Here is a 24,543-nt window from a genome sequence, read left to right on the forward strand (position 1 = left end):
ATAACATGCATCATTGTACAGTATAGTTAAATACACAGCCATACCAGGTTGTTGGAAGTGGTCAAAATTATTTTCACCAACAGTTAGCATTTATAAGATTACTTGTCGTTTTGAGCTCCTTCTTTTCAGTGACAGTGGTACTTGGCTGCTTGACATATTCTGTTTCTGTTGTAGAGATGTTGTAATTCACTTTGGCCTCATTTTCACACGTCATGAGTTTATTTCCTCAGTTGCGGAAAGAAAAACACGTTACACGGACATTCAGAAACTCCTACAGGTTAAAATGGAGTACCAAAACACTTTTAGGCCTGACTGACTCTGACAGACTCACTATAAACACACTTTAAGACGTTCACCAGCCCAGCAACATTAAGGCTACAAACAACCCACAATGCAACACTCCTTGTATGAGTCAGTTTTACTTTACTTTATTCATTCAAAAAGAACATCTGATGTTGTGAACATGTAATTGCCTAGACACCAAATATAGGATTAAACGTTATTTTTTGTCTTATATTCAGACCAGTACAGAACATTTTTCACAGTCTATTCTTTATAGCGGCTATAAGTTAAATGTCTCTCTTTATTCCAGTGTTGTCATTAAGAGGCTGACTTTGCAGCAGGAATATTGGTCGGCATTTGGCAGGCACGTCATTCTTTATATCAAGCCTGTGAGAATAACTAATGTCCCATCACTTGAACCACTTATTCAGCTGTGAAGTAGTGATCAGCTTGACTCTGTAGTGATTGCGTTACCACAAACATTAACTAAAAATTATTGTGTGAATGCAGACATAACATTTGCTTAACTCTCATCATGTATTCAGTGTAAAAAGTCGTCCTTAAAAAAGCCCAATTTTTCTTTGGTGGAAAGACACAAAATCCCTTATGTGACAATAATTATCGTCTGAGTGCTGCCCTGAGTTTTGCGGAGCGTCCTCGAGGGTTCTCTTTTACATCTTCCTTTTCTGGCGTAATCACTTTTTTTCGCAGAGGAAGCCAATAAACACTTTCTCTTTTTCCCACCAGTTTTTCCTTCCCGGGGCCTTGCTTCCTCGGGCTGAAGTAATACTGATCTAGATTAGACAAGTCGTCTCCCTGCAGGAAACGTTTGACCAGTCTGTCTTCTAATGAATGAAAGGTGAGTACGCAGAGACGTCCTCCAGGTCTCAGTGTTGCCTGGGCAGCACGTAGACCCTCGTGTAGTTCGTTCAGCTCATCATTAACAAAGATACGCAGAGCTTGGAAAGTCTTAGTGGCCACATGTGAAGATCTGTGGAGACGGTCCTTGCGTGCATAGATAACTCCTGCAGGAAACGATCCTAGAGACAAAGAAATGCTTGGTGAGTAGGTCTGGATTCAAGTGTAAAGCATTACATTTTGTTATCTTTACTTTCTATGATATCTTTATTTGCAAATAAAAAGTAAAACCACACAAAGAAGAATACAAATAGCAATTCAGGCGGAACAAATATTGGAATGTTCTCGAAAAATTTGCCAAATAGCTGTCCCAATGATAAACCTACAACTATGAGGAAACACCAGAGGACCTTCACATTTTAAGAATGGTGCCCATGTTGTTATTACATGTAGACTGTAGGATTAGCATGCTAAGCTAACAGTCTGTCAGCTGTGTGACTGGAGTATTTGAAAAACTCAGGAGTATCTTTAATGACCTCCACACCCCTGTGTTTTTCCAACCCAGCCACCTACAGTACTGTGTAAAAGTTTTAGGCACTGTCTTGAGGCAATATTTGGTGTGACCATGTTTTGCCTTTGAAATTTTGACATGTTGGTGGCACAAGAGAAAAAAATCAAAGGATCATTAGAGTCAGTAGGTTTCATCTTTTGGGGACCATGGATGTCAATATGAAATTTCATGGCAATCCATTCAACAGTTAAAGAGATATTTCAGCCTGGACCAATGTGGTGGGCTGACATACTGACTCATAATGCCAACCTTACAGCATTGAACTCAATTTAGGGTTTCACAGAATAGTGCAATATCAACATTCAGGATTGGACAAATGGACTGTACACAAAAAACAAGTATGGAAATGTAATGTATGCAGTCATGCAGGTCAATGCATTGAAAAGTGTGCAGATAACACAGTCTGCCACATATACTGAGACAACAAGACAACCACTGAAAAAGCTCATGGGCCAAGAGGGTCAACACTTCAGGCCAATACTCAGCAGGCTACAGTATGTCCATCTAGTTTGAGGTCAGCAACACGCTTGTTCTGGTCAGCTAAGACAAATCATTTGAAAGAGGAGCGAAGGAGTCAAACTGGAGCATCCACCCATAAACAACTCATATATGACTTCAATAACCCATCAATGTTATGATATGAATGTGTGAATAACAGGAAAGAGATAACAGTGCCTGAGACTCTTCACTTGTCAGGAGAACTGAAGAAGCTTCTTGAATAAAAATATTTTCAACAATAAAATAAATCAAGTTACCTTTGATTTTATAGACACAATAGGCCTGTTTATATAATTAGTTCAAGAGGAGTTATTAAATTAAGTTCAAAGGAAACAAAAAAGATTTAGAAATAGCACAAAAACACATAGCTTATTCAAAATATATACAAGTCACTGTAACCAATGAAGAGAGAAAGAGAGAGCTGCGGGTCCGTCAGAGCCTCCATGCAGAGCAGATGGAGGGTGGAGATGGTGTTGATATGGCTGATGTGTCACTAAAACACAGAGGTAAATGCAGCCAAATGCCTCTCACGATCTCTCAGTTCTGAATGCCAAGTTCAAGTTAAATCTGATTGAGCACAAAATGACTCCCCGTGGCCCGATTATTGTTAAAAAAAATACCAAAATTAAATATTAATATTATTTTTTTTGTAGTTATTGCTCTCTGACTGCTGTACTCAGTCTGGGCCTGCTGTCACTGATTTTCTATGCTTAACTTTTCTCCCCTACAGTATTTGAGCAATCCTCCTTCACAATGAGGAGGACGTGCCTCACTGCAGACACTGCACTTACAAGCTTGTGCACCTGTTTGATATATAACACATTGGGTGAAAAACGCATCAGATTTTAGCCACAAACAGGTCAATAAATGTGACAATTAGAGGTTAGACCCAAAAATGGACTGAAAATTAAGTGAAAATTTGCCGCAAAGTTGGGAAACATTAACATTAAATGAACTGATGTGGGGAGATAGCAGAGTCCAGCTTGACCACAACATAACCACCACAAAGAGGACAAAAGAACAATTACACAATTATATATACCTAAAGAGAAACTGCAATAAATAGAGAAGTGAGTGATGTGGCATTTCTCTCCTCCTGCACTAAACAGCCCAAGGTGTGACTCACACTGCAATCAATACAATGCCTGCACAGCAAGGACTAGCTCTGGTCTGGTCTCACCAAGCCATGTGCTCTCTCTCTAATTCATCTTTCAAAGGTCCTACAGACAGATCCATGGAGAAAAGAAGAGATTAAGATGTGTACATAAAGGAAAATCGGTTAGTTAAGAGGGAACCACAACACTGTGAATCTATTACATACAATAAAATGGGACAATTATCAACACCAAGCTCCTCCTATACTTTACTTGTCTGTTATGTCTCATCAAGCGGTTTCTATGTTTGATGTTTGAAGCATGAATCAACGAAGAAAAACAAGACTATACAATAAGCTCTATGAAGATCTTGACTGTGTTTGATGCTTTGGTGTTTTTGACAAAAATGGAAAATGTTCAAAACAATAGAAGAAATTTAACAGAGCAACAGGACACATCTTGTTTAAAAGGTAGGATATATTTTTTCAGGTTGAAATGTTCCAATTTGAGTGACAGAGACACTGCATTGAGGCTGCATCATCAGAAATCAAGAATTTATCAGATTAAAGTGCCTGAACACATGGATTAACTTCACTCAAATTCACTGATTGTGGCAATTTTATTGTCATTGAAATATTTTACTTTTATAAATGTTGGTGTGACTTGGCCATAAGACCACAAATAAAAAAGGCTCAAAAGTGCACTCATCACATTTATGTGCCTACCTACATACATATTCATTTGATTATTAAATCTGTTATTATTATGTTTCAATATGTAAAGTATCTAAATCATCAAAATGGAGTTATTATAATATGTACAAAAAAGATTATTTTCAGTTCAAACTTAACATAGATGATATCTGGGTATTAGTTATATTCAGTCACGACATAATCATAACTAACCGAGGATTATTGTAACTCCAGGTGGCTCGCTGGCTTTGGCTACAGGAGCTGAAGCACCGGGAGTCGACTAAACAGACTGCAGATTCTAGCTAGTGTAAGCTAACCAACCAGCTGTCTGCAGATATCAGTCAAATATTTTGTACAGAAGTACGAACAGCAGAAAAATGACTTAGTCATTAGGACCTTTCTGTTCTGTCTGTGCTGAAACTGATGATTAAACTTGATGTCAATGTTCTAGCAGTAGCAATAGCTGAGTGGGATAACCTATTTCATGCTTAATGACAACAACCCTGCAGGTGGTGCAGGTCTTTTATTATTGTTGCGCAGCTGTCTTGCACATGATGACCTAAAATATGATGTTTCAAGACATATCAGTACGTCTATAAAAGGTTAGTACAAGTTAAAAAAAGGGACATTTATATTCATCAGACATTCATATAACACTTCAAAGAGGAATAATCACAAAAGAAACTGCTGATAAACTTTGTTCTTCTGAGGACAAGTTTTTCGGAACTGCTTTTGAATTGCCAGTATAACCAAGCACATACTGTAAATGAATTTGAATTAATCAATTCAATTAGAGAAGCTAAGACCGATGTCCTTTCATTCAACAAATTTTCATTTCTGTTATGAGGTTTAAACATGGCTAAGGCTGCTCTGCCTAAGCACCTTTTAGAACAAAAACTAGCTGTTTCGTGGCTATAGGGTTTTTCTGTTAACATTGCTGCTGTATACCATAAGTAATGTCTCTTCATGGTGGCCTGTTTGTCTGTTTTAAGTCACATGCATTATTTTCGTGGCCTTCCTTGGCCATATCATTGAAACTCTTGTACCATCACGGGCCCAAATATATAATATGTTATAATAATTGAGTTCATAGCACCCGTACTGAAAAATACAAAGTGCATCACAACAAAGGATAAACAAAAAAGAACAAACACAGGGCAAGAAAACCATCATGGATGATTCCAGTACATTAAGCACACAAAAGTAATGAATTAAAATGACATTTATCAATCTGATACACACCCATTCACCACCCCCACCTTCACTCAGTTTACTCTTGCAGTACAGCAATGAACACTGGCACTGGACACAAATCGTGGTCTGCAGAATCGTCCAATATCAACGGAAGTCCTCTGGACACTGTGCCAGTATTTACACCACGCTGGATAAACAGTTGAAGAACAACTGTGCCAAACATACATAAATCCCCACTAGAGACAGAAAGTGACTATACAGTAGGAGCTGTTGAAAGCCTGCAGACAGAGTAAAATGTTGGAATTAATATATAAAATGTTCACAATAGGCTTTAATGACTTTAATATTTTAAACTGATACTGCTCTAAGAGACATAAATCAGCCTGAAATTCTGTAAAGTGAGCACCATTCATCTGTCTTAATAACAAGTGGCGTAAAGCAAAACAAATAAATTAAATTAAAAAATCAGCAAATAAAACCATGTGTGCGATGTGAGAAATTCAGAAGCATTATTTTTGTCAGATTTATAAAGTTGTGCATGGGCATAGTTTTGCTTCACAAATCTCCATTATTGTGGAAGTGGGTGCATGTGCACAAGGCTAATTTTCACTTCAGAAATGCATAAATGTAAGCATCATTTGCTGCACTATTTGTAAAAAAAAAAAAAGAAAAAAGAAAAAAAAAGAATAAATAAAGTTAAATATTGATCCAGAAATTAATGAACTTTTACTGTACAGTGTGTAACAGGCAGTAGCGTGCGGTGCGGTTTCTGTCAGGGCCAGCACCAAAATCTAGAAACTCTGCTTGACATAGGGCGTTCTGTCAATAACACATCAAAATTTGATTGGCTGATGATACGGTCACTCAACGTTACGCACCCAATAGCAGCGTCCAGCTCGATCAGAGGCTAGCAATGCAACTACTGCTGGCCCCAGCAGAGGAAAGGAGCTGTGATGCGTTTATAGGACATAGGAGATTTGAGCTCCACAAAATATAACCATTCATTTTCTGGATAAAGTTGCATACTGAACAAGTAATTGACTCCAGATACATTTCAGAATGACCTTTTAATTATGGAAAAAACTGTAAAAAACCCATTTTTGACAGGGCTAGCAGTGCTAGCCTTGCTGCCCCTGACTGCACACCACTGGTAACAGGGATACATCAACCAGAAAAAAAGACAGTGAAAAAGAAATGAAGAGGAGGGAAAATATGACCAAAAAGCCTTTCTTATATGATGTCTTAATACCACTGCATCCCTAAAGTAATGTGCCCCCTCCACACATAAGCCCTTGTCATTTCTCCTCAGACTGCAAAGTTTTTCTTGTCAGCACTGCTGTCACAACTGGTCACAGGGCTCCCCTGCGATAACTTTCTTAAATCAAGACCTCTTGGATTGTGTCGAATAAACATTGGTGGTGACTTGCTATGCTCTTCAAAAAAGGATCAAACAGCTGCTCTTACTCGCACCTGTTCTCTCAGGGTGACACTGACGCACATACTGCTCTGTGCAATAACTAGTGAAACAACATCTCACTCGTTCAGCAGCTCAAATCTGGAGGCATACGACTAAAAAACAATCAGTGCAGACGAACCGTGTAATCCCCGCTTTATGCACAAGTGTGTCATGTCTGTGAGCATACAGTATGTGTGTGGGTGTTTGCATTTGTGTCAGGTGTGTTTGCATATTTGTGAGCAGAGAAATGGGGGGAAAGTAGAGAGGGGAAAAAAGAGAGAAAGTATGTGAGACACTGTTTGTTTTCAAGGCACTGGCCACCTCCGGTTCTGTCTTTGTCTCATTTGTATCTATGAAAGGAAGGATGTGGAAGAAAGGCACCAAAAACACAGAGAGAGGACGAGATTACAGTCCACGTAATTTTCTGTGACAAATATGTCCCACTGGGAGACAGCCTTAATAACTCCACTCATGTTTTATTTTCCCCTTACAGCCTCCAGAATGCTGCAGGGAATTAATCAGGATAGTGTTGAGCTACCTGCCACCACGCTGGCCAGCTGATGTGTCCGGGTGATGGGGTCGAGACGGCGTGCCTCCACAATGGCTGAAGCTATTTTCCTGGCGTTTCTCTCTTCCCCATATGCAGTGAGGATGGATGCAAGAGCCTGTTGATCTAAGGTATTCACAACGTCAGCAGCGCAGGGCATGTCGGGGTACCTACGCACAAAGAGAAGCCCAATTAAGCTGCCTTACGTCACGTCCTTGCTGACAGTGGCGAATCCTGACAACTCTGAGATACAGCTGAAAACCTTTATGGCTGACAGATATGAATAGAAGATTGTGAGGGAATGAAAAGAGAAATGCAGCTTATGCAATAGTTCATAATGAGGTTATCTTAGCTGGTTGCTTTGCATGTTATTGCTGACATTGTAATGTGATTTATAGATATATTTCAGAAAACATTCAACAATCCTTAACTTGCAATACACAGCATGTGTATGCACAGAGATTCCAGTTGGGTAAATATCAAAAGGGCATGCATGGCTCTTCTTGAGATGTCTGCATTGGGGTTTCATATTATATTATATTATACATATCATATTTTGTCCTCTTTATATGGCTGCCAAAATATGATTATAATGGTAGAATAATGATAACATTTCCTTATTAAGTATTTAAATTCAATTATGAGAGATCATTTTGCATTTTTGTATACTTACTGCTGAATATTAAAATGTAATTCAAAGTATAGCCTGACTGATATTAGATTTTGGAGGTCAATATTGATATCCATAAGTGAGTGAAAACATCTGATACTAACATAGCAGCCATTATTCATTTATTTACATACACACATAACTAAATCAAAATTTTTTCATAAGGATCCAATAAATCTGGTCTCTGGTGGGCAATGAAACAGTGACACTGTTTCTTAATAAAAAATATCTTTAGCAATTTTGTACTGCAATTCTTTATTATTTACTGGCCAACGTACACTGATACCTAGATATCTGTGATGAGCTGTTATTGGTTGGGCTGTACTTTAAAGTACATCTTTTACATTAGGTGCATTTCCACTGCAGGAACTTCAGGAAGTTCCTGGTAAAATGTAGGAGGCGGGACCTTTACAGAAACGTCCTCTCACTCGGTCCTCTCAGCTGTTGTGTTTCCACAGCAGAGTAGGACCCAGATAGGACCATAGACTGTATGATAGGACCCACCGGACTCTGACCGTGACGTCACAGAGGCGACTCGCCGAAAACATAACAAAGAAAACGACAACGAGGAGGTAAACATGAAGGAGCTGAGCTGGTTGCCGCATTTCTGGTTTGTGTGTTCGCGTACATGACGGTGGACGTTATAAACTTTTTTCCGGCGGTGTAAATGCTTTATACTACTGTTCTTCTTCTGCTGAGTTTTTAAAAATGCCGCTTATTTTGGCACTTTCTGTTGACGCCACATCACGCTTTGAGTATACCCAATCAGCACTGATTAAACCTCAAGCCACACCCAGGAACTTTTCGGGGCCGAATGGAGTACCTACCGCAAGGCAGGGACTCGGTTAGCCCCCGTAAAAGTTCCGGGAGAGGTTCCTTCCTGGAAGGTTCCTGCAATGGAGACACGCACCAATGGCCCAGCCCTGTAAAATTACCCCAAAGTTCCTGCAGTGGAAACGGGGCTATTATTTTTCACACACTACAACACAACCCAAACCTAATTTACAGTTTTTTAATTTTAAATTATATGATCCATGACAAAAAGGAAATGGTAAAACTGTTTCCTAAGTAATGTTTCATATTCATACGGCTTGCCCGATTACCTGGGGCAAATAAAATGCGACATTGGGCAAGTAAGTCTAGCAACTCACTTGCCTGATCTGGCAAGTAGTTCACTTTTTCTTTTTTAAGTAAAAAAGATCAAATAAAATATTTCAGTCATTTGTTTAATCACGAATTATGTTCTCGTTATCAGGTACACAGCATAGCCCCCTCCACTTGCACGCATCGGAAAATATTGGTACGCTCTGTTGGCCATTCAAGAATTGCGCAGGCTGGTAGTGTGATGCATGAAACAAACATCCCTCAGGATTATGTGAGCACTGTCAAATAGAGAAATCAGTAGGGCATGTAATTTTTCACTGCCACAAATACTCTCGAGAACGAGAAACATTAAAGATTGAAATCAGTAAGCTTAGAGAGGATCAAATTAGTCTAAAAATGTATTTGCTATCGGGTTAGGGAGTCTATTGGGCTAAAACTGGGCTGATCAAAAAAACTTTAGTGTTCAGTGAAATATAGGCGATGGGTCAAACCATTTTTGATATGCATTTTTTGTTGCTTCACATCTGTGAAGCTCTGTATCCCTGTTCTGCTTCATTTACTTCAATAAAGAAGAAAGAAAACATTTATTTACAGGACTACAAGACATTACATACCTGGAAACAGGTAAGCAATCTTATCTTATCCTAAATCCTCGTTTTAGGCAGTTACACAAACAAGCTAAAGTAGTTTCCCCATTACTATTTAAAAAAAAAAAAAAAAGTTTGTGTTCCAAATGAGTACCAATATTTTTGTTCACATACTGACTACTCCCCTTAACATTAGCTGCACTTACATTACTGCTCTAATGAGAACTAAATAATATCAAGGCATTAATTTATCTGAGTATCCAGGGTCTCCCAACATGATTTATTAGGGAAACAAAGTCTGCTGGGGGTTTTATGCCCAGTTTTATTAATGCCAATAAATCCCCCCCAAAAAATATATATCGCAAATCTCTCACCTCTCTCCATCCATTCTCATATCCAAAGGCCCATCCTTGCTGAGGGCGAAGCCTCTCTCTGCCTGGTCCATCTGCATGGAAGAGCAGCCAGCATCCAACAGGACAGCATCAATACTGCCTGGCTTAATGCTCATGTTAGACAGCAGGGCTTCAAGCTCGCTGAATCGTCCAAGCAATGGTTTCACACGACCACTGGAGAAAGGATGAGACAGAGGATTACTGCATGACATTATACTTTGCATATCAAATGTGTAGAACAAAATTGTTATCAAAATACTTGCCATATAGATGTAATTAAAAAAACAAATACACTAAAAACCCAACAATAGAATTTCAACAACATCCAGTATTTTAAGAAGGAAACAAAGAACAAGGTATGAAACAAGTAATCAGTTTGTCAGTGGAATCGGTTACATTTTAGCACAATTAAAAGGCTGTCAGGCTGGTCAATTGTGACTTAATAAAAGTATAACTACATCATGATATGTATTTGAGGCAGGGAGTAAGTAAGAGTAAGGTCTGATTTGATTGTAAAGATATATTTTCAAATGTTAGTTTCCACAATAAATGAAAAGCACAACTATTCTGTGTTTTTTTACACCTTAAAAGTTACAAGATTTATCAATAAATAAGTTTTACAATCAGAAGACAGTAGTCAATTATTAACACTAACAGCATAAAGTAGGCCAAAAAATATTAACCTTGGTAGATTAATCATTAATATAAAGGGAATAAGAGTAGTGGCCCAAGGACGCTTCCCTGAGGTACGCCAATATCACAAATAGTGGGGCTAAATATCTTCAACATAACTTAAAACAAAATCAAAATTGTTCTAATTTGAAAAATTATTATTTTCATTCTCAACCAATCTAGAAATTATTTTCTTAATTAATTGATTAGTGGTATGGTCCTTAAAATGTCATAAAATTGTTTAAAAATCATAATTTAATAGTTGGCTACTCATCAATCTGCTAATTGTTGCAGCTCCCATCAGAGTGTCAGAAAAGTGGGACAATGTTTTGCCCTGTTCATTTTAACAAGAACAGAAACACACAAAACTCCTGACACCTCCTGCACTCAGTCACCAGTGAGCAAATCCGCAAAGATGTCAGTCCAAATGCAGTTTACCACTGAGTCCACTGCGGTTGCCATTTCGGCTCACAATTATACAGATCAGTACAGGGGCTGTATCTGATCTGAGTGTTGTAAAATAATATGCTCCAAATTACATTTATTCACAAATTAATGTTTAATAGGATTCACATGTGATTGGGTACCACGCAACAATTTCCAGTCCTTCCATGTCACAGTTCACATATTTGATCTTTACTTTCTGCAATATGTGTTCATCACTCGCCACAGACTATCACACTGAATGACAGCCAGCAGCTCCACCCAGTTACACATATTCACACCTGGAAGCTGCCCAGTACAACTGCAATCTGATCTGCTGGCCACTGAGCAGTTCTACTGGAGCAGTTTGAGGGTTAGGAGCTATACGCAAGGACAACTAAGTCTGCGCCCTCATTACCTCAGTCATGGTAATGGAGGAAGGGCAAGCACTGCCTTTAACTTTCTGAATGCTCTTTCTGCTCCTGAATACAAATGGTAAGTAGTGATGAGTTCCCGCTTCCATTTATAGGAAGTATTGACTATTGGTTGTTTTACATCATCATACATACATTAAAGAGAGACCACACCCAATCAACATCTAGTAAGTCAGTGTATTTCTAAGCAGACATGTTTGTGGAGGGGCTAGGTGAAATACCAATCCAATGGAAACCAACAATAGTTAGCTTTCAGTCAGCAGTCTAATAATGAATCAGAGATTTCCTTGGAAGACAAGTTAACTGTCTTAGCTAGCCTACTGAGATCCTTCCTAGTGTCTGACAGAGCAAGACCCTGTGTACTCAGTCACTTCCTCATGCACGAGTGGTGAGATCCTCCAGCCACATTCATGCATTTTTCATGTGACCTTTTAACATTGTGTGAACAAAGATGATGGCAGAAGAGAGCAACAGGAGTGAGCACCTATACATTAGGAGCAAAAGGTCTTCTGCAGTGTTTTCAACCCATGTGGTTCCCAGATATAAAAATAGGTCTCTGGTAAAGTTATTAAACAAAAGTAACAAAAATATCGCATTGGCCTTTCTAAATGGCAATTTCTAACTTTTGTATATTTAAAACCCACAACCATGTCGAGCTGCTCAATTTGACTACAACCCTCCCAATCCGGCACTGAGGATGACATCCATTTTTAATTAGTTTTAAATGATGATGTAATATCTTTTAAGACCTCAACATGGGACCCACCAAAAAGTTTACTCCTGCTTTAGCTGAATCACTTCATGTGAGACTGTCTTGTGTGTTGACATGATTCTGGGACAATTAAAACATGTTCTATGTTAGCCTTGATTAGAATAACTGAAATACTGACGGAGTCCTAAACAACTAGTGCTGCTGTTAATATTCAGTGTGTTTCACTTTATTCATTCTGTCTTTATTGGGAAGCGTTTTCCTATTGTTAAATAAGCTGTTTTGATTCAAGAACTTTATTAACCATTTGTGCTTGCACACATAGGAACTTTTGTGCGGTTTGTTCAGAGAGTCAAGAAAAAATGTAAAAAGACACACAAGAAAGACACATTCATAAAGCACATACACATACTCTAGACATGAAAAAGTGCATACAAACCTTGTGTAAAGGGAAAATTAGAGCATTGTTGTAAGTTGCATTGGTATATTGCATAGGCCCAGAAGACAATATAATATAATAAAATAAATATAGTATGATATGCTGTGAGGTAGGTCATTTTGTTTTGGCCAAGAGTCTCACTGTGGCAGGGAAGAAGCTGTTAAAAAAGCGTGTTCTGTTTGTGGTGATGCTGTCTGCTCGTCTGTGTCTGAGGTTGTATGTGCATTTTTTGAGTATGAGCAGGGAGTGAGCTGGATGTAGTGTGTCTCTGATGATTCTCTCTGCTCTTGTTTGACAGCACTGTGTGTAGATTGTGTCCATGGAGGGGAGTTCAGTTCTGGTAATCCTCTCTGCAGTCTTTATGACTCTTTGCAGAGCCTTCCTCTCTGTCTGTGTGGTATTGCCATACCAGACAGTGATGCCTGTGGTGAGGATGCTCTCTATCAGTCCTTTGTAGACCTGGGTGAGAGGGCGACAGTGCAGACCAGCTTTTCTGAGCAGCCTGAGGAAGTAAAGTCTCTGCTGGGCTTTTTTCACTGTAGTCCCAGGAATCTGTAACTATCAGCCCTCTCTACCTCAGTCCCCTTGATGATGAGGGGCTGCAGGGGGGGTGGATTTTTTCCGAAGTCCATTATTATTTCTCTTGTCTTGTCTGTGTTGAGGCATAGGTCGTTCGCCTCACCATAGACAAGAATGTCATTCACCAGACTCCTGTAGCCCAACTCGTCCCCCCCCTTGATGAGGCCCAGGATGGTGGTATCATCCGCATACTTAATGATGATGGTATTGTCCTGGGTGGAGACACAGTCGTGTGTGTGTACAGGGTGAAGAGTTTAGGACTGAGACAGCAGCCTTGTGGTGATCCTGTGCTGACGGTGAGCTCTGCAGACACCCTCCTTCCCATCCTATACCAATTGTGGTCTTTCAGTCAGGAAATCCAAGATCCAGTTACAGGTGGGAGTCAGGACTCCGAGGTCGGTCAGCTTCTCAGTCAGCCTGCCCGGGCGGATGGTATTAAAAGCATAACTGTAATCCAGGAACAGCGTTCTGACGTATGTTCCTCTGCTGTCCAGGTGTTGCAGGATGTGATATAGAGCAATGGCCACTGCGTCGTCCACTAGGCGGTTGGGGCGGTAGACGAACTGGAGGGGGTCGATCATGCTCGGAACCATGTGATTGATGTGTGTGAGAACCAGTTTTTCTAGACACTTCATGGCGACTGGCGTGAGTGCCACTGGCCTGAAGTCATTCAGGATTCCCTGCCACATACTGCGTGTGTTGTTACTCAGGTAAAAGCTTTCAAGTTTTTGGGAATAAGCCCTCTTTGCAGCTCTGATGGACTTCTGTAGCTCGTACCGGGCTTTCTTGTACTTCCTCTGATCTCCTGACTTAAAAGCTTCCTGCCTTTTCCTGATCTTCTGTTTTATGTTTCCATTGAACCAAGGTTTCTGGTTTGGAAACACACGCACAGTTCTGGGAGGGGAACATGTAGATGTGCACCAGCTGATGTGCACATCTATGATCTAGCTGCCTGATAATGATGATAAATAATGCTTCTGTTCAGACTATATCACTTAAATCGTGGAAAGGTTTAAATATTTGGACAAGTGGGATAACTTTAGCAAAGTGAATGAAATTTCTGCACATACAGTTGTGTGAAAGAGGAGCAACATTAACAACTTAATTGGATAATATGCCCTAAATGTATTGTCTTTCTGAGTTGCCCGTCCATTTCCCTGGGATCGACTTTGCAAGTATCTCTGATACCCAAGATAACATAACAAGCTGACCTCAAATCAAACTAATTTGTCAACAGGTAATACACCTATAGCTATTTAACTTTAAAAAGAAACACCACTTTAACTTGTTTTACCTTTTGCGTTAACGTAAGGAAGCCTGGCTGGCTAATGTGGTCCGGTGGTGTTTTTGCAAATCTGACGCCTGATCCGTTTTTGAAGCTACTAGCAACCTGTGCACATACATTGAGTCACTGCTCTCCACACATGAACCTCCATCTGGAAGAGAAGGCCTGTTGTTTTTTCCTGAATGCTTACCACGTGTAAGCTAGACCACAACAGCCACCACAGAAACTCTCTTCCTCTTGAATAACACATTTATAGAGAGCATTGGTGCACCTAAATATAAATTTGAATCCTACTGTCTTGAAAACTTAGTTGTAAAAATGTGACTTAATGGCAGCCGATTGGAGTCCTGTAAAAATATATTTTGCTATTAGCTCCCAAGCAGCTGTTGCTATACTAAACTTATTTTAACAAAAGCAGCACCAGAAATATACTTTTACATTATTATTTATATAATTGTACATTAAATAATAATAGTTATACTGCCAAGTATAGGCAGCATCAGTATCAATACAGGTATTGATAGAATAATGTTATTGTTGCACTCCTGATCTCAGATATTTTACTAAATTTGCCTCTCTCCTTTTTAATGTACATCACAGTGACTCCACCTTTCTAAAGATTGACTAGGGGCATTCAAAGAAAGAACTCAAATTGGCAGGTCCTCTATTTCAAAGCCCACTAAAGACAGACAAAATGGCAAGGGAGCATCTCACCCACGCTGCCAGGGCCTTCCTCAGCTTTTCTATTGTTATTCACTATCTTGCACAGTAGTTAATTTGTTGAAAAATCTATAGCAAAGGCTTTCTTGTTCTCTCCCATTACCTGTGCAATCCCCTTCTGTTACTGCCCTCTTTGTAGCATTTACGACACCACCTACATCTCTTGATTCCCCCCCCCCCCCCCCCCCCCCCCCTAACCCTAACCCTAACCCCCCCCCCCCCCCACACACACACACACACACACACACATTATTCAAAGATGCAGTATAAATGAATCTCTTAATGATTGTTTGGTGGGAGTTTACAAACTTTCATCTCATTGGGTTTAGAATATTTTTGACATTGTAGACCATTTTATGATTGTTATGTCTTGAGCAGTGATGGGAATAATGGCGTTATAAATAAACTGCGTTACTTTTTTCAGTAACGAGTAATCAAATTAATTACTGTTCCCCCTGTTACAACGCTGTTACTGTTACTGCCCCCCAAAAATGCGGCGTTACTTCTTCAGACCTCACTGAAGCGGTTTTCACCCGAACAGGCGCTTCTCTCTCTCTCTCTGTCTCCCTGCCAAAGAGTGGCTGAACTTAGGGGCATAACCAAAGACAGAGTAGGACGCAAATGAGACACAATCTCCCGGAATCTGGATCGAGCGAGCAAGAGTGCGCTGTAGAGAGTGACTGCGGGTATATGTGTGTGTATGTGTGACTATCAATGCAGCGCGTGTGAGAGCAAAACGTCCTGATAGCTTTTTTGAGGAATAAAATTCAATCGCTGCACATCTGCTACATGTACAATTATATTATTTACTTCTTTTTAGTACATTTCGTAAGCACAATTTAATTTTGAACGTGTTTTGGGCCAGTTGTTGTTGATTGGGGCAGCCAAGTAATTTGACGTATTTGAACAATTTTTTTAAAAGTAACGTATTAGTTACTTTTCCTGGTAATTAATTGCTTTGACGTTGATGTAACTCAGTTACTAACTCAGTTACTTTTTTGGAGAAGTAATGAGTAACTATAATTAATTAATTTTTCAAAGTAACGTGCCCAACACTGGTCTTGAGAAAGGTCCTTGTGATGAAATGTCATCTGTTTTTAATAAATCAATGCAGAGGTGATAAGTGTGTGTGGAAATTGACTTTTTTCTTTAGAATTGGTTCTTCGAGAGATTTGATTCCCTGCACCACAGAACAGACAAACCACGTGGTGTGTGTGTTGTCTTCTACTCGTCTGACACTCTTGACCTGCCAAATATGAAATATATAAAATTCACTTTAGCTCCTGATTGTCTGGGTCTTCAACTTGCTAGATGTTGGACCTTTTTTTTTTTTTTTTTAAAGAATTGCCTCTTAACGTCTTTACATGTCAGCACAAAAAACATGAATTTCACCTACTTTAATCTGAATGATAATGAATATCATATAATATATAATATAATGCAGTAAATAAAAGGTTTTCAATGACAGTAAAGAAAACGCCTAATATGGAGGGATTTATAGTTATTCAAAATGAATAAAAACATTGCAACATTACCATATTACACATTTTACAATACCTTATCAGCCAACAACAAACAATTAGCCACCTATAGTTAGTGGTTCAGGTGGTGGTAAAGTTAAAGATGTCATTAGAGGGAGAAGATGAATGCTTAGTGAAGAAAGAGGGGACAGAGCTCCACTAACTGCCTGAAGTGCCCGCCAGCGAGTTTCCCAATGAATGTTACACAAGTTAAGCTGTTTAAAACGATTGTTGAATTACTAATTTTATTAGTCTGGAGGAATTGAAAGAATGTGTGTCCACTGCAGAGCAACTTTTCTGTGTTAGTGCAGACAAAAGACATTTTTGTGGCTCAGTCAGAGCCAGCTGCTGTACTGACGGGCATCAGCAGTGAGGTGGGCAAAAGTTCAGGTTCAGGCTGAGTAGTTTTGTTTGAGGACACAGATGGTAGTTAATGTGATGGTACTGGAGTTAATGTGAAGTATTGTTGCATTACGTCATGAAGCGGTTTTCTCAACCCTGCACAGTTAATGTTACTGAATGGAAAGGATGGAAATGAGTAGAGTGATAAAACTAAACATTCAAATGCAAAAGAGACCGTATTTTTATGTTGCTTGTAGAAGTAATTTTATACACAAATCTGAAGCCGTTCTTTTATCATTTCACACAGTCAAAGTCTTCTAGTAGCTAGCTACAACACTAATTCCACCATGGTTATTAAAGACGACAAGTGCCTGCATTGCAATTATCTGGAAAAATTACTTTTACTTTTTAATTATTGGAAACTAAAATTTTGAAGTCTGTGTGTCCGCCCACATGCAGGTGATAACATACCTTCCACTAAACACAGGGGCTTCTTCTACATCATGTTTTTGTAAGCCACTGAAGGATTTAAAAATATGCAAAACAGTTACATAACATTTCTAAATTATTAACTTCTTTATGTGGCTTAGACACAGAGTTGGAGATATAAATGCCTTATGTAAGGTCTTATATTATTAAAGAGGACAAGTTTCAGTGGTGTATGTGCTGAGGTCCAAGTGTGGGCTCATAATTGCTTAAGAGATCTCAGTTATTTATAGTTGTAGCACCCCACAACATTGACATCATGCAAAATTTCTTATTCTGGCATATCACTGGATCAACCTAACTGAAAATGATTTTCTCTAAATTCACAGAGAGATAGACCAAAACTTGACTTAACTTGACGTAAAATCCCAGTGACGGATGTTAGGTGCTAATGCTGATAACACTAGTGTAAGTCAATGGTGAAGCAAATCAAGCACTCATCTTAACCGCAGTTCCAGCACTCAAAAACATGCTGGTACGTCCCCATTTGCACTGTACCATCCCCGTTTTGTGAGGTAATCAAATGCCATGTAAGACTAGTGTAAAAGTTCTGAGTTGAAATAAAGTTTAACAGAGATTAATATTCTAATTTTTTTCTTAAGTAATGTTAATAAGATTTTTGTGCGGTTGCCCCGTGAGCTTTGTTGAATTCACATTTCACTGATCCACAATGAAAACACTGCAATGGTTTTGCCACACTTTTTCTATTTTCTTCATCTGGATATTTTTGGAAGTTTTCTTTTTCAACAAGTGTTTGTTTGTGCTCTAGTTCTGCATCTTTATCAGGGATAAAAGGTCATGCTGTCTGTTGTTCCTTAATACACAGAGATGGTTTGAGAGTTCTCAACAGAAAAATTGCTCAACACTTGTGCAGCGTCAAACAGTGCACAAGATTTTCCACAACTGTCCTTTTGACACTACAGGCTCTTTTGAACCTTCCAGAGCATTTAATGCAATCATCAATCAATCAATCAGTGGGCCTCAGAGTGTCCTCTAGGGGGTTGCAGAGGCAGTGGTACTGCAAAATGGTTAGATAAAAAGTAGAAACTAAACAACCTCAGATTAAAAATGCATAAATTCAATGACTGATTATATTTGAATATCACCGCGCCAATCACGACACATCATCAGTTAGAGACAAAATTTGCTTTGCCACTGTTAGCTAGCAAAATATTCCCTCAGATGTTATGAGGGGGAGTAACAGACTTCAGGGACAGTAGTAGCAGAGCTCCCCACAAGAACAACAACATAGAATATAATGTGTTGCCTTGATGATTACTTCACCGAAAAAGTTCTCGATTGGAAATACTACATCAATGAATGTGAGACAGATCCAAGAGAGGGTGCTAGATGTCAAGTGGACACAAAGTTTCTTATATACGGAAAGTTTAGTAACAAAGCTGATGTCACCAGAACTGCGTGAAGTCATGAACATGGTTGGAAAATTATATTCAGAATAATCAACTCAAGGTGGTTTGCTGCACTCAACTTCAGGTGATTTCAAGAAAAATGCACTCATCTCAAGGTGTTTTAGTGCTATGGGTGAAGGAGTTGGCGCAGATCACTTGCAGCTCTTGTACCATAGCAAAGACTGCTTTCAAGAAGACGTGCTAACTCTCCTTTCTGAACTGAGAAAAGAAGTGCACACATTTTTGGAAGACTCCCCTCTTGCTGAGCATTACACTGACAGTAACTTTTGTGCAAAACCGGCCTACTTAGCAGATATATTTGACCAGTTAAATTAGCTCAGTGTATCACTGCAGTCAGCAGACAGCAGCCTGAAGCTTCAGCTCACACAAGTTGACCTTGCTTCATTCTGGATACCGGCTGTCAGTCAATATACCGCTCTGTCAAAACAGGCAATCAAATTTCTGGTGCCTCTCACCACCACCTATTTATGTGAGTCAAGGTTTTCCATTGTGACTGTCACAAAATCAAAGGCAAAGAACAAACTGAATGCAACTTTGAATGCTACTCTGTGTATCAGCCTCTCACCCATCCCACCATGACTTGATCTAATAATTTCCGAGAAGCAAACCCAAGTGTCGGGTAAGCAGAATATTTATTTTCGGTCATTACAGCTACATTGGCATAACACATATTTACAGTCCAATTTTTTTCCTCCTCACTCTTTGTGATGTTTTTTTTTTTTATGTGTAAAGAACTCCTGATTTAAAGGATTATTGGTCCAGTTTGTTGCAATGTGCTTCACCACTAGATGCCACTAAATCCTATACACTGCACCTTTAAAATCTAGAAAATTACAAGGTGTTAAGTGAAGAAAGTGAAGAAAATATCTTCCAAAGTGGTAATCTAATACATTTAACAAACCCGTTTTAAATTATCTTGACAAAATCTATAATAGACTGTACAAAAACCCATGAAAATGAACAATTTATTGCTTAAGTGTTATAAAACAGTTAAAACATGATTTTGTAATACTGCTATTTCCAAGGTTAATAATGAGCCATCAAGCCCTATCAAGACATTGTTTATTTAACATAAAACATAATGATGGCTGCACTTTCTCACACACCATTCCTTCACTTAAATATTTAAATATTTGTTCTTGTCCATCTGGAAAAAATACACTCAGTGAGGACATCGGGAACCTTTACAGCAGCCTCAGTTTGAGCGCATGCTCATTCAACATGATGCTGCCTCTTCACAAATCAAGCCTGAAATATTCCCTTGTGTTGACCTGCTCAGTTCCTTTACCTGCGTCACTGAAGCCTAAGACAAGATGCTGATTGATTGCTTTCAGCAGGGGAGCAGTGATGAAAATATCTACAGTCCAGTGAGGGAAAAAAAAGAAGAGGCTACAAACATAGAACACACAAACACAGAGGCTGGTGTTTAAAAATGCATTTTTTTCAAAATTTAAATCAGGGCTACCTCATTTCACCTGATGAGGGTTTTAAAAATAAAATAAAAACTCCATGTGACTTATATATTTAATATCACAACTATTGGATCATTTAAATTTCTCACAAAATAGATGTTAACTCTTTGGTGACTTTGCCATCATCTCACATGTCATCAATAACTGTTATGAATTTCCTTGGTGTTTCTCCATTTTAATGGTATCATCTTTGGTTGAAAAGCTTGTTTCTAAATAGTAACAGTATCAATTGCGTCACAGGAAAGATTTGTATTAGAAGAGATCACAGATTCCTCCAAATATGGAATTCTTCACTGGCTATTGCTTATTATGTGTGATTGACTGAATGAGGTTATTAATAAGCTAGATAAATCGAGAGCATTGTAACTTGCACTTGTGTGTAGTGCTGAACAGTATAAATGACTAAAATGCTTGGTTGGAGGGGGAAACAATGCACCAACCCATTCTATGTGAGGATGTAAAAAGGTGTTTTTACTACATTCAATATATATTCCAGCCAGGACACTACAAATCTAACTGAGTATAATAAGAAATATTCTAGCTGTGGAACAAATAATGAAATAAATTGGCCTTGATCTCTTTAGTACATACATGTATTTTCCTGCAGCTGTATCTTTGGACAGACATGTAACATTACGCCTTTTTGACATTACTAAAGTTGGATTAAAATGTTCTAAGTCCATAGCCTTGCGGTTGTTTGCCTCCACCAATCATTCAAGTTGCAGTTTACATCAACATCTGTCCAGGCTCATATAATATTTATAGTGAAGACTTTTAAGGAATTTAATAAAATCACAACAGTTTCAAGGTGGGCATCCAAGATTAGTGTCAGCAATTCAGTATCCTACCAAATGTGAGATATGGCCACAATGTCCCCTGAATTATGGCATTCACGATAATGTGACAGACAGATGGACGGACGGGCAACCCAGAAACATAATGCCTCTGGCCACAGCTGTAGCCTGCGGCATGAAAACAGCAGCATGGATGTAATCACTGTCCTGTTTTTGGACTTGTATGTTTACATGCTGTACGATAATGGATCAATTGGATTTTTACTAGTCTTTAACCAATCACCATTTATTTATTAACATCCCTTTCCTACAATGCCTGTAACTGTAACTTCCTTGTTTCATGCTGTGTTTTTGTTTTCTTTACACTATTAATGATCTACATACTTGATGATGCTTGAGGAACACTTGTTTTATGTTACGGTTGCTCTATTTGTGAGACACTTGGGGGCTCTCTGCGTCGTTATTGTGTCGCACTTTGCAAACGTTTCACCCCTCAAAAACTGAAACATTGAGTTCTGCACGAAGCTCCTTGTTGATGATTGGCTCGTTAGTTTGTGGTATCCCAGAGCCAATTACTTTCTCTTTCACCTCCTTCAAAGACACATTTGTCCATAACATTTCTCCTAGAGCACCGGCAACTCCTTCATCAGTGAGGATGTGACTCACACATCTACGTTCATATAATCGTGATGGGGGATAACTACTTTAAAAAAAACTGGGCTTCATGTACCAACATTTGTTAAAATTCTGCTGTCTTAACGTGACACCCAACATGGCACTTGTGTAAATTCTACAAAGTACATACTGTACAGAAATATAATATCACACCTTATTAGTGTGCCTGTGACCTCACAAGCACACATATAAATCTGTTTACCTCACTTGGCTTTTCAATGCTGCTTGTAGCCTGTTCAGATTTATAACATTTATTGTGGGCACAACTACTGCGGAGCTTCAGGAGCAGGGAAGTCATAGCAACAACAAGGACGGTGAAAAGCAGTCAGAACTGAAAGAATAGCAGAGCTCAACTTGCAGGAAACAATACGAGAGTCAACATTCGTAGAACAGAGGCCATTATTACATATTTTTTGTGCTTTAAAACTGAGTTTAGATTCACACTAACATTCAACAGTTTGCATTAAGGTTATACTTTCCTAAAGACATGGGAGTGCAGAGGAGAGAGAGAAAATCCTCCAACTGTGTTGTGCGGATGCACTGCGTAGGCTGCCAGGGTCTTTTACTCAGGCTTCCAATAATATTGGTTAATTGCAAGATTTCTCTAGCTTCTCTCAGCTTGCATCACGAGTAGGCGTGGAAGAGTTTACAGCAGGGGTATATTGCTGCTGACAGAATACAGTGTTCTGAATCTCTCTCTCTCTTAATTGTCATTCCCTGCTCACAGGCACATTTTTCTGGCAGATTCCCTTGAGAGAGGTTTCCCCAGAATCTACGTAAAAGGATTCCTTCCCACGCCATGGTCTTAGGAACATCTCATTTTCATCCTCCCTCGCCTTGCTCATGCACACGCACACTCCCTCTTACCCTGGCATTGTGTCCTCGTGTCTCCCTGTTCTCTCACTCTCATGTTTTCATTTTCTCTTCACTTCTTAACTTCTCTGGGCTTCTCTCTACTTCCCCCCCCCCTCATATCTTATAGATCCTCTGTGGGAGGCAGCATCTCCCTCACACTGCAGGCGTGGGCCCTTACTCTGACAAATGACATGCCGGGCCCACCAGCTTTGCGTGGGGGAAGGAAAGCTTTAAGTTGAGAAGGAGGAATAGATTTGATTGGACAGTGAAACTCAGGGGCTGTATCTTGGTGAGCAGTATTTGATCGAGCTCAGGCAAGAAGTGAGAAAATACAGGAAGAACTGCAATACTACATCATACCTGCAGTATGATGTAGTATTGCAGATGACCACAAACACTGCTCAAAATGGTCAAGCTGTCAGCTGTGACAATACAAATTTATGGTAAAACATTAACCATGATATTGTAGAAACATTTGTCTAGACAGCTTGTAACAAAAGCATTAGCTTGCATTTTGGTCAGGTTGATGTTTTTCAATAAATCACTTACAAGTGTTCCTTGGCCAACTGCTGGGCCAGAGAAATGGCTGTAGGATCTCGGTCTAAGGCCAACACCGTGACTTCAGGAACCATATTCAGTATCGCTTTGGTATGACCACCACCGCCAAATGTCATGTCCAGGACCACCTACATGCGAGAAAGTAAACAACACATTTTACTCACAACAGGACTCCATATAAACAATTAATCATCATTTTATCATCACAATGTTAATTCTTCATTTAGCTGTTGAATTCAGTGATGCACTTTTTCAGAACTTGTCCTATCTCAGTCCTCATATTAAAGCTGAACTTAATTCAAAATGTATATATATATATATTTATATGTTCAAGGTAGACTTCCTCAAAATACAGAATATAGATGTAATTGATAAGGCGGGTTGTTATTTTCAGCTAAAAAGCTGTCAAACATGTTCTTTTCATTTTGCTGTTTTGGTCTTTCTTTAGTGTTTTTACAAGGATGTGAAAGATCAAAATGTACTGTGGAAAAAACAATCCTACAAGATAAACATGACAGAGCAAACATTTTTTTTACCCATTCTTTAAATTACTTAAAATGTATTGCAAATTGTGACAAATGTTACATTATTTTTAAGTCCCAAAGGAGTGTTTCCATGGTCCAACTAAATCATTATTATTTGTCCTCTTCAGTAATCAAAAGCACAACAATAAATAAGATCAGATCAAATTTGATGGCGTTAACTTTGATCTTTATTAGGCAGAAAAAAGATTGGTCCTTGATCTGACACATACTAGTAGAATTTAATGTGTTTTTAAAACAGTGAAAAGATGCAGCTGATAATTAGTTGTGTGGATTGACCACGTACCAGCCACATCCACTTGTGATAACATGAACTTTCATTAGAGCTAAACATATTTCAGATCAATATTCCAAATCAGTTTTAGCTGCACTAATCAATATTTGTATATGAACAATAACTCAAATGACTATGTGTGTGAAAGGGGTTGCTCGTGGTAACAAACCCACAGAGAATTATCACTCTGCAGTTCCTCTCAGCTATTTGTAGCATTTCATTGTCTTTTAGATTATGTTTTTGCAACTTAATTGTTGGGTTCACGTTCATCACTCTCATCAAACTTGTTTCCAGCCACAGGAGGCAACTGATAAACCACAGGGTCACCCCCAGCAAACTGGTCAGGGAAGGTGGTAAGTGCCGCCACCTAACTATAACTACAAGAAACC

At 39.0% G+C, this 24,543-nt stretch overlaps 1 protein-coding gene across 1 annotated transcript in view; it reads right to left on the reverse strand.

Annotated features, from left to right (window-relative positions):
- Positions 1 to 414: 414 nt before the first annotated feature.
- mettl15 (methyltransferase 15, mitochondrial 12S rRNA N4-cytidine) overlaps positions 415 to 24,543 on the reverse strand; it is a 50,413-nt gene continuing 26,284 nt past the window's right edge. Inside the window, exons 2-5 of the mRNA XM_062423564.1 lie at positions 23,330 to 23,466; positions 9,928 to 10,119; positions 7,184 to 7,362; positions 415 to 1,322 (exon numbers count right to left, since the gene is read on the reverse strand). Coding sequence (XP_062279548.1) covers positions 901 to 1,322; positions 7,184 to 7,362; positions 9,928 to 10,119; positions 23,330 to 23,466 — 930 coding nt within the window. The 3' untranslated portion in view covers positions 415 to 900. The remainder of the gene's footprint in view (positions 1,323 to 7,183; positions 7,363 to 9,927; positions 10,120 to 23,329; positions 23,467 to 24,543) is intronic.

The sequence above is a fragment of the Scomber scombrus genome, chromosome 1 (assembly GCF_963691925.1).
Source record: "Scomber scombrus chromosome 1, fScoSco1.1, whole genome shotgun sequence".
Classification (NCBI taxonomy): domain Eukaryota; kingdom Metazoa; phylum Chordata; class Actinopteri; order Scombriformes; family Scombridae; genus Scomber; species Scomber scombrus.